General features: G+C 38.6%; 1 protein-coding gene across 1 annotated transcript; it reads right to left on the reverse strand.

Annotated features, from left to right (window-relative positions):
* Window positions 1–2,749: 2,749 nt before the first annotated feature.
* On the reverse strand, window positions 2,750–15,856 carry LOC145104177 (uncharacterized). Its single transcript, XM_079041459.1, has 2 exons — window positions 14,858–15,856; window positions 2,750–2,890 (listed from the first exon to the last, which is right to left on the reverse strand). The coding sequence occupies exons 1-2, from the start codon at window positions 15,854–15,856 to the stop codon at window positions 2,750–2,752; spliced, it is 1,140 nt and encodes a 379-aa protein (XP_078897585.1).
* Between the last annotated feature and the right edge of the window lie 938 nt (window positions 15,857–16,794).

The raw sequence follows: 16,794 nt of genomic DNA on the forward strand, positions 1-16,794 counted from the left end.
AATAAAGAGAACAATTTCTGAGTTAAACAAATAAATCCAATACATAATCGATTTGTATACTTGATTCAACTACTGAGATTAATGATCAAATCGACACACAAATGTGTGTTGTTCGTGAATGATACGAATCAGAAAGGAGAAGTTGAATAAGTCAACTGAAACAAATTTGGGTTCAAAATTGATCATGAATGGTAACTGAATGATTGTTTGGGCTCATATATTTGGATCGAATGAATATGGTATGATTTGGGCTTCAAATTCTGGATCAAAGAATAATAACGATAGATCGATAAAAATTGGACTAATTCAAAATATGGATATGAATAGTAAATGATTTGGAATCTGGATAAAAAAAATTGAAAACATGATTGGGCTAAATCAAAAGATAATTGATTCATTAAATTTAGAATTGAAAGCAAAAAGATCCAATGGAATCAAAATAATCATATAAACGACTACAAAAACACGGCTCAGAGAGATTTTGAATTAAAAAAAATAATTGGATCAACAAATTTGAAACTGAAAGCAAAAAGATCCAATGGAGAGGTTCACCAAGAAATTCGAATCTTTGAGTCGATTACACACTAAAAATATTGCTATCAAGGATCGTTAATCTTGAAAAAGTTGTTAAACCTTCAAGATTAAACTTTCATACCACATGTAGGATCTTAATGGAACTTGACAAATGCGGAATTGAAGAATCAATGCATAATCGATAAGACCCGATCTAAAGTTTAAGCACAATATGTATAGATATGGGAGAAAGTACAAAAAAATGTAGAAACATGTGCTTGCATACTACACTACTCTCTCACTGTAGAACTACACAAGAAATCTATACAATGGGAGCTCTCTCAAACCCATACATGAAAACTATACAAGTATATACAGGTAAAATCACGATTAACTAAAAAAGTAGAAAATTCTAGACTAGACACATGGTCACGTCGTGACATGTAATGTGTCATGTCATGAGAAAGGTTCATGCAAGGATTCGAGAAGATTCTGAATGTCACACCGTGGAATTTAATTTTCCACGATGTGGAAACTTCCATATGCTCAATTTCTTCTTCTAATTTCAGCTCCAAGCCTTCAAGTATCCAGCTTTCTTCAATTTCAGTCTTTTTTCCTTGATAATGTCATTTTGGCTGCAATATAGAATTCAAGCAATATAAGTACCAAATATCTTTGTATTTTACCAAAATATAGCTTAAATGTATTAAAATAATATATAGATATGTGTATAAATATGATACTATCAGTGGACCATGAGTATGTCAAAGTCAGTAGGAGTAATTGGAATCCTTCTTTCAATAAGAAAATTCAAGAAGTTTTGGATTTAGAGAAACAAAGATAAGTCATATATGTGAATGCTAGTGGGAGTACAGTTGTCAACCTAGTAATGTATTTGGATAATACACTATGTTCTAACTTAACAGGTGTAACAACATGGCTTAACTTTGGAATTGATTCACCTAGAATAATGTTAACACGTGTCGTTAACGTCTAAACAAATAAAAAACACTGCTTGGTTGCACTAATGGGTAGCACAAAGAAGCAAGGTCGGATCCACAGGGACACAACCTAAAAGTCAATGCCTATTTGCGTAAGGAATATACTAGTCAAAAACATATAAAAAATGAGGATTTTTGTTTAGAATTAAAACTGAAAATTGTAGTGAAATAAAATAAATAAAATTCAGTAATAAAAAGCGTGTCAGTTCTGCTACGACTTTCCTAATTATGTAATCAATCAAGATATGGTTATTTAAGATGTGTTCTATCTAACCTGGTGCTGAAAAATACTAACAAACTCTAATAATTTCTCTTTTACCTAGTCAAGTAACCAAAACAAATTCTTTAGTTAATCTTAATTTTTTACTAACTTAATTAAACAATCTCTTAATCAAAACAGGAAAACAACATTATGAACATTGTAAAATTTCCAGCAATATTCAATACTTCTCACAAGCTCGAAAGCGTAAAAATATGTGATTTTTAGTTTATATCAGAATTAAATCTCAACACGGAACCAAACTAATACTTGTTAGTTATTACCATTTGATTAAAACAAGTACATATTTTAAAAACTAATTAATTGTGATGATTTAACCCTAAATTAGGTGGTCAACCTAAAAAGAACTAAAAATCAAACATTCCTTAAGCAAAAAACTGAAACCACTAATAGGATCATAAATTAAAAACCAAATCTCATGATTAATTACATAAAAAGTACTGATCTTTTGTAGAATGAAATCAATGGTTTTATCCAAACATGGCTAAAAACGATCTAAAACTAATAAAAAAAGATTAAGAAGCTAAATCTTACAAAACTAATCGAGACAATTAATCCAAAATCTTCAAATCTTGATAAATTGATGGAAAAGAGAAAAAATCGTCAGAAAAATTGTTTGGAAAGGGTTTTTTCGTCTTTGGTCATCTATTGTTTTAACTGAAAAGATAAGGGAGTATTTATATGCAAGACAACAACATCAGACATGAGTTTTTTGGAAAACACGACCAGTACGTGTCGTGCTTTCTGAAGGCGCGCCCTGTCGTTCAGCAAAAACCACCATTTTTCGTGTTTAATGAAGTAAGTTGCTATTCCGGATATATTTACCAAAAACACAATCGTGCTTTTTGAGAAACATGATCACGTAAGTGCTTCGAAGTCTCAAAAACTGATTTTTGGCTTGGAAAAGCTGTCAACATAAAACACAATCGGAAAAGGAAAAACACGATCAAGTTTTTCAGAAAATGCACGTTTCAGACTCAAACTCTTCAGTTTTAGCAAATTTAGCATAGGTTCCAGCTTTCTCCGGTGTTTTAGCTCTATTAAGCTCCAAAAATGCATCCAAGCTGCTTCTAAAACACTGCTCCACTCGAAATACCTGAAAACGACATAAAAATACGAGCAGTACAAGAATTTTGGCGAAAAAAACTTGCTGAAAATATTTAAACTAATGCAGGCACAAATAAAATGACATCTAACAAATCTTCTTAAGCTTAAACTTTACTTGCCCTCAAGTATTACAAATATTAAACATTATAAACAAAATGTAAAGATGTAGAAGACATAAAAAGGAACTTAGAATAAAAACCGAATAATTTGAAACTAAAAACACTTCACACAATTTTTTCACATGATCAAACTTCACGCCGAGGAAGCTCCAATAAAATCATTACCTAGACGACTACTTCAATACCTTCCATGTATCCCAAATTTTTAAGGTCAGAAAGATCCTGAAACGGAATAAAGAGATAAACCAACCATAAATTTTATTTAAACTTTATACCTTAATTAACATTGTTCACAAAATAGCATATTTTAGAATTTCATTTCTTTTTAACTTCACCATGAAAACTAGATCTGACCCATCCTTAAAGACTCTGTCCCGACAAATGAGCTTTCGCCGAAGCAGTTAGCCCTCCCGAAGAGGCATGAGCTCCTATGCTCTCACTTTTTCGAGAGCATAATATACCATATCACACAGTTCTTCGCGTACACCAGATTTGACTTTGAGGTGGCATATAACTTGATTGAATCTCTCTCTCTCTTTCTCTCTCTCTCTCTCTTTATATATATATATATATATATATATATATATATATATATATATATATATATATATTCTTTCTTGATTCTTCAATCGTCTTCGAGTATTTCTTGAGATTTCTTCGGTTAAGTACTTAAGACTTGCTTGGGTACCCGATTTTGTAGTTGGTACCCATGATGAGCTCATATATGATGGTTTTGCTCATTTATTCATTTTTTGTTGGCTGAGTGAATACGGTATGAGACTCTCTGTTATCCCGAATGGTAACGTATATTAACAAATAGGTCCGAGTTCTGTGGAATCAAGACTTAACGAGCCAGGTTCTTACTTAAGAGTTTCACGAAATTAGTTCTAAGACTATTTTATTTTTGCTTACGTAGTGTTTCAATATACTATTTATTTTGTTTTACAATTGGCCTAGCAACCTACGATGTCTTGCAATCCCCTAGTTATGGAAATTGTTGCTACACCTACCACTATAGAACTTGTCGTTTTAGGAATTTTATTTTCCATCTTCACAGAGCTACCGAATGTAAATGATTAATCATCTTGTGTAACTTTTTTCTAGTTTTTCCCTTTTTTCCATTTTTTTGCGGAAAATAAAACTAAAATTAAAAATCTTTTTGTTTTTTATATAAAATGCAGAAAAACAGACAATATTTGCTTTTGGACTTTTTCGAATTTTTTTATGTAATGCAAAAAACATACTGAAAACAAAAAAAAACTAAAAATCTAAAAAATTTTAAATTTTTAATTACGCAAAATTTTGACTAATCCCCTTTCCAATCTTAAAATGAAACATTATCCTCAATACTTAAAGAATGAATGGACAGCTCAATATCACATATAAAAATAAAAATTTGTAGCTAGGAAAGACTATATCTGATATATTGCAGAAAAATATGATTTTTTTTACAAACCTTCTTGCGAGAAATCTGAATTTCAGCAATTCAGAAGTTCCCTTGATTTCCCCAAGCTTGCTTGGAGCTGCGACCGACTTTTATTGAAAATGGAAAAATAACTATGCAGGTTGCTTCCCGAGAAGCTTCCCTTTTTTAAAGTCGTTGGCTACTAGCTCATCTTCTTTTTCTTTGACTCTAGATCCTTTCATATGTGGCGGAATTTTGGGATATGGTACTTGCACAATAAAATGGACAATTTTCAGATTTTTGTCGGACAAATCTGTATTCGTTTTTTTGAATTTTTTTCTTTTCTGTGTACCCTTCAAAGCAATCATCTTCTCCCCAAGCTTACCTCTTTTCAGCTCTTGTGATGCTCTAAAACTAAAAAAAATTGTCTGAAAATACTTCCTGCACAAATTGGATAAAAAACTCCCAACAGTCCTCATGTAGAGGGCTGTTGGTATTTAGAAATTAACATAAAAGTTATCAGTGGGAATATCATCATCGTTTACTTAAAAATTCACCATTCACCATCAAATTCCATAAAAAGTGTACCATTAAAAACATCAATTTTCGTTTTAGCAGTTTTCATAATGGTCTTGCTAAAATGATTGAGTTTTTATCGAATACATCCATATTGCCCAAGTCCAAAATGAAAAGATCAACGGGAAAATTAGTTCATTCACTTGGACTAGAACATCCTCCAATACACATTTTAGGTGTATTGTCAAGTGGTCAGCCAACTAAATGATAGTCTCGGTTGTATTTAAAGGTCCAAACTTTAATTTTTCAAAAATAGAAAACGAGAGGACATTAACTGAAGCACCTAAATCTAGCATGACTCTTGAGAAATTAAGGTTTCCCAATTTACAAGGAATCAATAAAATTCTTGGATCCTTGTATTTTGGAGGTAAGCCTTTCTGCAAAATAGAAGAGATATTTTTGCCAACTTTAATGGTTTCATTGTTTTTTAACTTCTTTTTCTTATCACATAACTCTTTTAAAAATATCGCATAACGAGGTATTTGTTTTATAGATCCTAAGTCACACAAGCTCACATGTCATATACTCAAGAAGTATCATTACATTGTTGCTCAAATATGACGACATCATTGTCAATAAGATCATATCGGAAGATAATCTTGCTGATCCATTCACTAATCTAATGTCACCGACAAAGTCTATTAGTAATACAAAGTCTTGACACATTAGATCTACAGGAGAATTGGCTTAACCACTTGTGTTTTTTTTATTTAATTCAGAAACGAATAATAGTATGAGATGTAACCATTTTGATGTTTATTTTGTGGAGACTTAATAAAGAGAATTTGTTGCTATAAAAGTTTTGTTATTCATTATTGTTTTTCATTTTTGCATGTTTTGAACTCACTTCTAGAATATTTAATTATATTCAAAACTCCACAATCGATTGTACTCTCAGGAGTTGAATTTAAGATTTCCATGAGTACTAGTTGATTGGCCAAGTTGATTTGGACATTGCAATAACAGTCATGAGTACTTGAAATGAGGATTTTAAGTATTCGAACAACTTTCACTTAGAGATTACTTCATGGATCTTGTCACGAGTAATTCTAAGACGATAATATATTTAATTCTTCAAATCGAGATGCATATGGGTTTTTGTTTGTGAAATCTATTATACATTGGTGTACTCTAATGATATTAGTAACTGGTAGTCATAAAGGGCATGTCCATGTATGATTAGACTAACAGACAAAAACTATGTAGTCAAAATTTATTTGTTCTTTCTACCTTAATAGGAGAAGCAGTATCCTTAGGCCCCCTGATGATTTAGTACTGACATCTGATGTGCATAGCTAAGTGATGACTAAATTGATTTGCTCAATTCAGAGGTCAGATGTGATCATCAGAAATATTTATCGCGAAACAAAATTTTGAACTATGGGATTGAACATTATCCATATCTCAAGTTCATATGAATATCTAGAACAACGGAATAACTGATCACTTATCCAATGGCTAAACTTGATTAAGATCAAGTGTTTGGTAGTTGCATTGGATGACTAACTCTATGTTAGTTATTTAAGAAGTACTGAGACCTTAAAAAGTTAACGACTTGTCAAAGTGGGAGACTTTTGGAAATAATGTCCAAGGTCATTAACTAGTTGGTAATATTTCTAAATAATAACAAGTTTCTTTTAGGTTGGTGTAACACCGGGTTCCTAATATGTTTTTAAATTTATAATTTTATTCATTTTTAGGCAGGAACTCGACGAGTTGGAGGCCCTAAACTCGTCGAGTAGGAAATGGATTTGGACGGGAGTTTTGAAGTCTACTCGACGAGCTGGAAGCCTCAACTCAACGAGTAGGACTGCCAGAGTGAAATCCTAACTTTGGGGTTTTGCACCCTATTTAAGCATCTTAATCCCCTTATGCCAGCCTCATTTATAGCCTCCAAGTCCCAAACCCTAGATCCAGAAACCATAATGCAATTATGAGCTCGTGAGCTATTTTTAGTGAAGTTTTGTGTGATTGAAGCTTGTGGAAGAAGAAGATGCTAGAGGATTCAAGGAGAAGCTAGTAGATCCAGAGACTTCCTTTCATTCTCGTCATTTTCTGGTAAGCAAGTCTCAAACTTGCTTAGTAACTTCTTAGATCTCTTTATTATAATTTTATGGGGTTTTTGGTCCAAGGAGCTTGACCTTTGGGTTATGGACGTCCCAAGTGGGTGAACCATCAGATCTGGAATCATGGAGGGTTTTCATGGCATAAAGGTGCAAACTTTATGGCCATTAAATCCCCATGCAAGCTATAGGATGTCCTTTTGGCCTTATAAGCTCCAAAAGGTCATGCATGGAGTGAAAGGAGGAAGCTTTACCTGTTCATGTAGTGTTTAGGGTCTAGATCTCTGTTTGTATGCTTTAGTTTGGAGTATGGATGACTTGTGGACCAAGATCTAGGTCCTAAAGTGTTAGGGTTTTAGTTAGGTTCTTCAAGTAAGGGTATTAACAGGTAAAGTTGGAAACTTTATGCTTAAAAGGACAATTTCAGTGTATAGGTGAACCATAGGGCTTGGATCTGAAGATTAAGGGCTTAATCTATTAAGATGGCTTAACAGACTGAAGAACTCATTGATTCCATAGAGGAACTCGGCGATTTGGGACGAAGCATCCCGATTCTGTTAAAGGCAAAACTCGACGAGTTCAAGGATGGCTCGACGAGTTGATTGGAGAAGTCTTGATTATGTAGAAAGGAGGAACTCGACGAGTTGTGAAAGAACTCATCGAGTGGGATCACAATTTCAGGGTTCATGATTCATGGAACTCGACGACTTGATGGACCAACTCGGCGAGTTGAGTCAACCCATGATGTTGACTTTGACTTTGACTTTGACTTTGACCAAGGTTGACCCGTGAAGGGGTGTTGAGTATAAAATGTTATCTAAGAGGTTGTTCTGTATAGGGTGTGAGTAGAGCCGGTTGCAGAGTACGAACTTTCAGTTATTGACAACATTGAGGTGAGTTTCCTTTAGTAGAAACGGGTCTAAGGCACCAAGGTTGGCCCGTATATGTGATATGATTAGTAGCTGAGTGTGGGCGGGGCCCGTATCTCATAGATATGGTACAGATTTATATGCTTAGTTATACTTGGTGTATGTGTGATACCTGTATGTATTTCCATGACAAGCTGAGTGTGGGCGGGGCCCGTATATCCTAGTAACTGAGTATGGGCGGGGCCCGTATCTCATAGTAGCTGAGTATGGGTGGGGGCCGTATCTCATAGTAGCTGAGTGTGGGCGGAGCCCGTATCTCATAGTAACTGAGTGTGAGCGGGGCTCGTATCTCATAGTAGCTGAGTGTGGGTGGGGCCCGTATCTCATTGAGTGTGGGTGGGGCCCGTATCTCCTAGTTGCATGTTATGTGTATGATATGTGGTAGTTTGGGGAGACTCACTAAGCTTCATGCTTACAGTTTTCAATTTTGTTTCAGGTACTTCCGGTAGCAAGGGGAAGAGCTCGGGATGATTGCAGTTCAGACACCATTTGTTTAGCCGGGGATGTTTACACTCCGATATGTTTGACAGATATTTATGATATTTTAAGATACATGACTTATGGTTTTTATATGATGTTTGGGTAACTATTGTTTTATTAATGATTTAAAATGAAATTTTTGGACCGTATTTTTAGGATGTTACAAGTTGGTATCAGAGCCTTGGTTTGAGGGATTCCCACACTCTCGGGTGTGTCTGAACTCAAACTAAGGACTAGGTATGAAAATTTTCAAAAGAAAATCATTTTTATAAAAAGAATTTTGAAAAAAGAAAAAGAACTTTGAAAAGAGAAAAGGGTGTGCCGCATGCAATCAGCCGAGCTCAAGTAAGTACTCACAAATTACCCATACAAGTTTATCTTCTCCTTGTCTCTTTATTTGTATTTTATTGTCACTCATGTTTATGTGTTTCCTTATAGGGTCGTTCTTATTGAACGGTATATCTGCTCTGGAATTGTTTGATTCGGGGGATACCCGATCTTTTGTATCGCTCGCGCTTAGCAGGCGATTTGTTGAAGCTCCGGGGGAGCTAGACAGTCCGCTGGATGTAGAGATAGCAGATGATAGGACCGTGCGGGTTGCCAGAGTTCATCGGGGGTGTACACTACAGTTGTTCAACGAGCGGTTTTCAGTAGATTTGCTCCTCATTCCCCTAAGAGGGAATAAGGTTATTGTGGGTATGGACTGGTTGAGTCCCAATGGAGCAGTGATCGACTGTGAGCAACAGCTAGTGAGAGTTCGGACTCCTAGTGGGGAGGGTTAGTGATTCAGGGTGAGAGGCCGCAAGGTGGACCGACTATGTGTTCATCAGCGAGGGCTGGGCGCTACCTTCAGCAGGGTTGCGCAGGTTATGTCGCCTATGTTATGGATACCCGAGATAAGGGTAAGGCGACAGTGCATTATGTACCGATCGTACGGGATTACCCGGACGTGTTCCCAGAGGATTTGCTTATGGTGCCTCCGGAGAGGCAAGTAGAGTTCAGGATTGACCTAGTTCCTGGTGCGGCTCCGATAGCCAAGGCACCGTATCGGTTGGCTCCTCCCGAGATGCAGGAGTTGTCTATACAGCTATAGGAGCTGTTGGACAAGGGATTCATCAGGCCGGCCAGTTCGCCATGGGGAGCCCCGATCCTGTTTGTGAAGAAGAAGGACGGGTCACATCGGATGTGTATAGATTATCGGGAGCTGAATAAGGTAACAATGAAGAACCGTTATCCCATCCCGAGGATATATGATTTATTTGACTAGCTTCAGGGTGCATTTTGGTTCTCCAAGATTGATCTTCAATCGGGTTACCACCAGATGCGAGTCAGGGACGACGACGTGCCAAAGACAGCCTTTCGGACTCGCAATGGTCACTATGAGTTCATAGTGATGTCGTTTGGGCTCACCAATGCTCCTGCTGCATTCATGGACCTCATGAACCGCGTGTGCAGACCCATGCTGGACTGGTCTGTGATAGTCTTCATAGAGGATATCTTGGTTTACTCCAAGACTCAGGAGCAGCACGGGGAGCACCTGAGGGAGGTGCTGGAGACGTTAAGGAGGGAGAGACTTTTCGCAAAGTTCTCCAAGTGTGAGTTCTGGTTGCGCGAGGTACAGTTTTTGGGGCACCTTGTCAACCAGAAGGGTATTCTGGTCGATCCGACCAAGATAGAGGCCATGATGCAGTGGGAGGTTTCCGAGGTCTCCATCTGAGATTCAGAGTTTTCTTGGTCTAGCGGGTTACTATCGGATATTCATACAAGATTTCTCCAAGATCATTGTTCCTCTTACCTGACTGACCAAGAAGTCGGTGACATTTTGTTGGGGGCCTAAGCAGCAGGTAGCCTTCGAGACTCTCAGACAGCGGTTATGCGAGGCACCGATTCTGACTTTGCCAGAGGGCATTAACGACTTCGTAGTTTACTGTGACGCTTCGATCACGGGATTGGGTGCAGTGTTGATGCAGCGGGGTCATGTGATAGCTTACGCTTCGAGGCAGTTGAAGCCTCACGAGGCTAACTATCCGACGCACGATGTGATAGTTTTCGCCCTCAAGATTTGAAGACACTATGTAACACCGTAAATTTTAAAACAAATTTTTCATTTTTTTAAAACACATAAGTCTCATTAACATATTTCTCAAAAACCCCAAAGTGTCAATTATCAAAAACACAAATCCATAATTGTTTGAATAAAAATCCAGAATCCTCAAAACATAACTCCATCTCGTGTGTACAATCAACTCGGCACCTTCCCGCGATCCTGAGAAGTACCTGAAACACATATCACGTAACACGGTAAACACAAAGCTTAGTGAGTTCCCCAAAATACCACACACATCTCATTAGTCTCACATGGCTATATCTCAATAAAGACCCTCCGGTCGATGTGTCTCAGTGGAGACCCTCCGATCCCACAACTCGGGTTGGACCCTCCGGTCCTAACTCAGTAACGCTCAGAATAATACACATCATAAATCATAAAGACATAATGCAGGATATCACAATACTCAATAATGGCATACAAGACCCTCCGGTCACACAAGTTACCACTCATGGTAAGTATAGTGAGAAGACTCACCTCGTAAGCAAGCAATTAAACCTCGTACCCCTCGAACAGTCTAATCTCCGCCTACATGTCATAATCATCTCTAACTAACACTTATAGCCTCAACTCTAAATAAATTCGGTCAATCTATCTCTCTAACTCTTGGAATGGGTAAAAGACCATTTTACCCCTCCATGGTCTCCATAATCCAAGTCTTGACCAAACCCTAAAAGTCAACAAAAGTCAACACTCGAGTCAACAGTTCCTGTTGACCTTACTCGGCGAGTGCACCTATGTGACTCGTCGAGTCCCTCTTGTCCTCAGTAGAATCAGGAAAACTCCAACTCAACTCATCGAGTTGTCTCGTCAACTCGTCGAGTTGTAGCGCGTCCAGCCTATCGGGGAAACACCCTAACTAACTTGTCGAGTTGGCTCATGCACTCGTCGAGTCCCTCTTGACCAATTCTCATTCAGTCGATTCTAAGCAAAAATATTGTCCCAAACTCTTAGATCTAACTACCCAAGGTTGAAATACCACGTAAAGCTGCAAGCTTTACGTCCATGCATGGCGCCTAGGACTCGAAATGCCAAAACAACCTCTATTATAGGGTTTAATGCATAAAGGCTTCCCTCTAGCTTGATAAAGCTTGTATCTTTGGGCTCAAAGGACCTCCTATAGTCCATTTCTGAGGTTTCAATCTCATGACATGTTCAAGTGACTCAATAACCAAAAGATGGATGGGAGAAAACCCTCAAACTCCTTAGATAGAGATCTAAAAAAAGAATGGTAGCTTTTTACCTCCAAACAGAAGCCAATCACTGAAGAACACTGGATCCAAAGTCCCTCCTCGATCCAATCCGTGTTGCTCTCCAAATCTCCTTCCAAAAATGCACAAGAACACTCAAATTAATCTCTCTCTCTCTCTCACGCGATGATTGGAACTGGTCTAGGGTTTCTCACAAAGCTCTAAAGTGATAAGGGTTGCGGAAATGAGGGCTTAAGGTCCTTTAAATAGGACACAAACCAGGAAAATTAGGGTTTCCTCGCACAGCTCCTAGTCGCCGAGTCGGGGTCCTCCGACTCGTCGAGTAGACTCTGAATAATCATGTTGCCATAATAGTCTCTACTCGGTGAGTTGGTGCTCCCCAACTCGTCGAGTTGCCCTGTCAAAAGAAATAAAAATAATTAAATATCGTACCTGGAAGCTGAGATGTTACAATTCTCCCCCACTAGAATCATACTTCGCCCTCGAAGTCATCCTCCAGAAACAACTCGGGGTACTGCTCTCGCATCTCGGACTCCGGCTCCCAAGTCCACTCGGATCCTTTCTGATGCTGCCACTGAACCTGAACCAAGGGCACATCTTTATTGCTCAAGACTTTCATCTTCCTATCCAAGATCGCTATCGGCCTCTCAATGTAGTTCAAGCTTGCATCCACCTGAATTTCCTCTAAAGGTACCACTGTCGTCTCATAGGCTACACACTTCCTCAGCTGGGACACATAGAAGGTGTTACGAATCTAGCTCAACTTCGCAGGCAGCTCTAACCGATAAGCTACTTTACCCATACGAGCGATCACTTGAAAGGACCGATATATCTAGGGCCCAGCTTGCCCCGCTTCCTGAATCGGATCACCCCTATCCATGGGGATACCTCCAGGAGGACAACATCTCCCACCTGGAACTCTAGCTCTGAACGTCGTCGGTCCGCGTAACTCTTCGGACGACTCTGGGCCGTCAGTAACCTTTGTCGGACCTGCTGGACCTGCTCTGTCATATTGATCACTATCTCAGTGCTCCTCTACACTCTCTGTTCGGAAGGGTGACGAGAAGCCCTACGCTTCGATCAACTCATCACAACCTCAAAACTCCAAATCCAAGGTTCGTAAAAGATCGAGCCAACTCCTTTGCCCATACTCTTGGGCTCCAGGGTACAACTTGGAAACTCAGAACATACAACGATCTCCTCAAGACAGTCGAACCAATAAAAAATGTAAAGATGGTTATTAGAAAGCGAATGTACCTCTGTAATGCGAAAGTGACCATGCATGTAACTCTTAACTCAATGTGAGAAGAGTAAGGTAGCTCATGACTGATGTGAATTAGCAGCCTGATTTGGAAGAATTGATTGGTAGTATCAACTCATTAAGGCTTCACATTCGAGTCGTTGAGGCTTAGGTCAACATGCATCAGCATGCTTCTAGGGATACTTAGCTAATACTTAAGTAAAGAAAGTTATACCTGCCCCATCACACGAATTGATAGATATTGCGGACATCTTCTTCCATGATCTTGGTGTGAATTTATTAATTTTGGAATTTTGAGTGTTGTGAAAATAAAATAATAATAATAAAATAATAAAAAATAAACACAAGATGAAAATATTTTTGTAATTTTATTTTTCTGAAAAACAATAAAATAGAAACAAATAAAATATTTTTGGTTTTTGAGAATTTCTGAAAAGAAATAAAAACAGAAAGTATACAAATAGAAAAGAAAATTAAGAAATAATATACAAAAAGTACAAAAGGATATGAAAAACCAAACCACGAATGAACAGTGTTCTGCGAACTACTGAGAGCGTTCGCACCGATTCGCATCCATAAATACCACTGCAAATGAACAGTTAACTGTGAGTTACCGCGAACGTTCGCACCGATTCGCAGTGAAACTTTATGAGTGCAAAAGTGGTTTTGGTACAGATTCAGCTTCCATCATTCCCAGCCCTTGAAGTATTCTATTAAAGGTTGTTTCAGGTAGGGCCTTGGTGAATATGTCAGCTAACTGATCAGCAGATCTAACGAAATGTATCTCGACGTTGCCATCTTCCATGTGATCTTTTATGAAGCGATACCTCAGTGTTATATGTTTCGTCTTTGAGTGTTGCACTGGGTTGTGACAAATGCGAATTGCACTTTCGGAGTCACTGTAAAGTGGGATTCTTTTCAGACTTAAACCATAGTCGCGAAGTTAGCTTTGAATCCAAATGACCTGGGATGTACACGAAGCTGCATCTATGTATTCAGCCTCAGTTGTTGACAATGAAACACACGTTTGTTTCTTTGATTTCCAACTCACTAGTTTGCCATCAAGAAATTGGCATCCACAAGTTGTGCTTTTTCTATCTAATCCGCATCCCCCTAGGTCAGCATCTGAAAATTCTTGCACGAAAAACCCTAAGTTCGTAGAATACCAAATTCCAAGAGATGACGTTCGTTTCAGATATCTAAAAATGTTCTTAACCGCCGCCATATGGGGTTCGCGACGGTTGGCTTGGAACCTAGCGCAATAACAGACTGAAAACATAATATCCGGTCTACTGGCTGTTAGTGAACCTATCATCTTACGATAAAGGGTCATATCCGCAATTGATTTATCCAGTGAAGGAGTCAGTTTCGTTCCGAATGCCATAGGAACCTTCGCCTTTGAGTCTCCCACCATTCCAAACTTAGCGAGTAAGGTCTTCGTGTAAGCTTCCTGATTTATAAAAATTCCCTCCGGTCCCTGTCTAATGTGTAATCCAAGGAAAAAGTTAATTGGACCCATTGAGCTCATCTCAAATTTAGTTTCCATCAACTTTCTGAACTCAGCTGTTAGGCTGGGATTAGCATATCCGAAGATGATGTCATCAACATAAATTTGGACAATCATCAAGTGGTCATCCTATTTTTTGAGAAAGAAGGTTAGGTCAACCGAACCTTGTTTGAATTTGGACATTTTAAGAAAACTAGGCTCTTGGAGCTTGCTTTAGACCATAGACTGCATTGTCGAGAATATAGCAGTGGTCAGGATACTTTTCATTCACGAACCCAGGTGGTTTCTCCACGTAAACTGTTTCTTCTAGTTCGCCATTTAGGAACGCACACTTCACATCTATTTGAAAAACTTCCAGGTTCTTATGTGCAGCATATGCCAAGAATATGCGAACGGATTCCAACCTCGCAACTGGTGCGAAGGTCTCTTCGTAGTCAATACCTTCTTCTTGGCAATAACCTTTGACCACAAGTCTTGCTTTGTTCCTGATCACGTTCCCTTCTTTATCCATCTTGTTGCGAAATACCCATTTCAAACCAACAACTGATGCATCTGGTGGAGTTGGAATTAGTCTCCAAACCTGGTTACGTTCAAACTCATTGAGTTCATCCTGCATTGCTTGCACCCAATCTGAGTGATCAAGAGCAGTGTCGATGGTTTTGGGCTCTATCTTGGATACAAACGAGTTAAACATAAAAAATTCTACTTTTGAAAATAGTACAGTTTGCTTCGCTTTTAGTTGGGATCGTGTAAGGACACCGGCAGAAGATTCACCAATAACTTGAGCTTTTAGGTGATCTCGGGTCCATTTAGTCATAGGAGGATAATTGGGATCTAAGGACGGATTTAGTTCAGCATTAATTTCCTCAAATTCTGATTGAATGGATTGAGCGTCCGAATCATCATTCGCTTCCTTATTCTCCCCCTCGAATGATGCGAACTCATTAACTTCAGGAATCGAATCATCGCCTGCGAACGGAGCTTCATGAGTCATTGAAGGAGGTGAACGATCTCCATCAGAAGGAGGTTCATAAGGAACAGGTGAAGCCAACCCCTCCCCCTGCAGTGGAGTATTCGTGCTTTGAGGTGTTACATTCTCCCCCTGAAAGTGTGAACTAGATTCATAATTCTCCCCCTGGAGAGTAGTGTTCGTGTCTTGAGGAATGTTCGCAGTGGGTGGCTGTTGTGGCATGTCTTTCACAGCATCATCAATGATCTTCTTAAGTTCATCTACTTTGTTATCAGCTGCCTTGACTTCAGATGTGATGGCTTTCTCAGGTTCATCAAACAGTAACATGAACTCCTTATATAGGTTGGAAATAGGGATAACGGTTGGACTGGGCTTAGGAAAGATTTCTTGTATTTGACTTTCGTTTGACTGAATCCTCTTCAGATTGTTCTCATCAAACGTGACATAATAGGTTTCTTCGATTTTCTTTGATCGTTTGTTGAGAGCCCTATATGCCTTAGAGGCCAGTGAATATCCCAAGAATATACCCTCGTCAGCTTTCGCATCGAACTTAATTCATTGTTCCTTAGAGTTGAAGATGAAACACCTGGAACCAAAAACATGGAAAAACTTGACATTAGGTTTGCGATTATTTAAAATTTCATATGGAGTAATAGAAAATCGATTATTGAAGATGGATCTGTTTTGGGTAAAGCAAGCAGTAGTGATAGCATCTGCCCAGAAGTAGAGTGGCAGACATGCGAACGTTAGCATGGTTCGTGCGGCTTCACACAAGGAACGGTTTCGTCTTTCAACTACGCCATTCTGTTGTGGAGTGTATGGAGCAGAGAAGTTGTGTGCGACTCCCTTTTCAGTAAGAACTTCTTCAAACGCTTGGTTTTTGAATTCTAGACCGTTGTCGCTGCGAACGTTGCGAACCAGCTTTCGCAGTTGAAGCCCTATTTGCTTGATGAAATCTTTGAGCTTTGGCGTTGCTTCAGATTTCTGTCTAAGAAAGAACACCCAAGTGAAACGAGAAAAATCATCAACAATTACTAGAATATACTTACTACCACCAACGCTTTTAATAGCAGAAGTCCCGCAAAGGTCGATGTGTAGAAGCTCCAAAGGTTCGATGAATTTCGTGTTTACGATAGTTGGATGACTTTTTCTACTTTGCTTTCCCATCTCACAGGCAGCACACAAATGATCCTTGTCGAATTTCAATAGAGGAAGTCGTCGCACATGATCACCAAGAACGAGCTTGTTGATGTCTTTGAAGTTTA

This window comes from Lactuca virosa, chromosome 4, assembly GCF_052849685.1.
Source record: "Lactuca virosa cultivar CGN04683 chromosome 4, Lactuca_virosa_CGN04683_v6, whole genome shotgun sequence".
Classification (NCBI taxonomy): domain Eukaryota; kingdom Viridiplantae; phylum Streptophyta; class Magnoliopsida; order Asterales; family Asteraceae; genus Lactuca; species Lactuca virosa.

Coding starts and splice junctions, on each gene's coding strand:
- LOC145104177 (XM_079041459.1), bottom strand. CDS start 15,856: ATGTTACTGTTTGATGAACCTGAGAAAGCCATCACATCTGAAGTCAAG. Junction 2,891..14,857: donor ATGGCGAACTAGAAGAAACA/GTTTACGTGGAG, acceptor TGTCGTTTTCAG/GTATTTCGAGTGGAGCAGTG.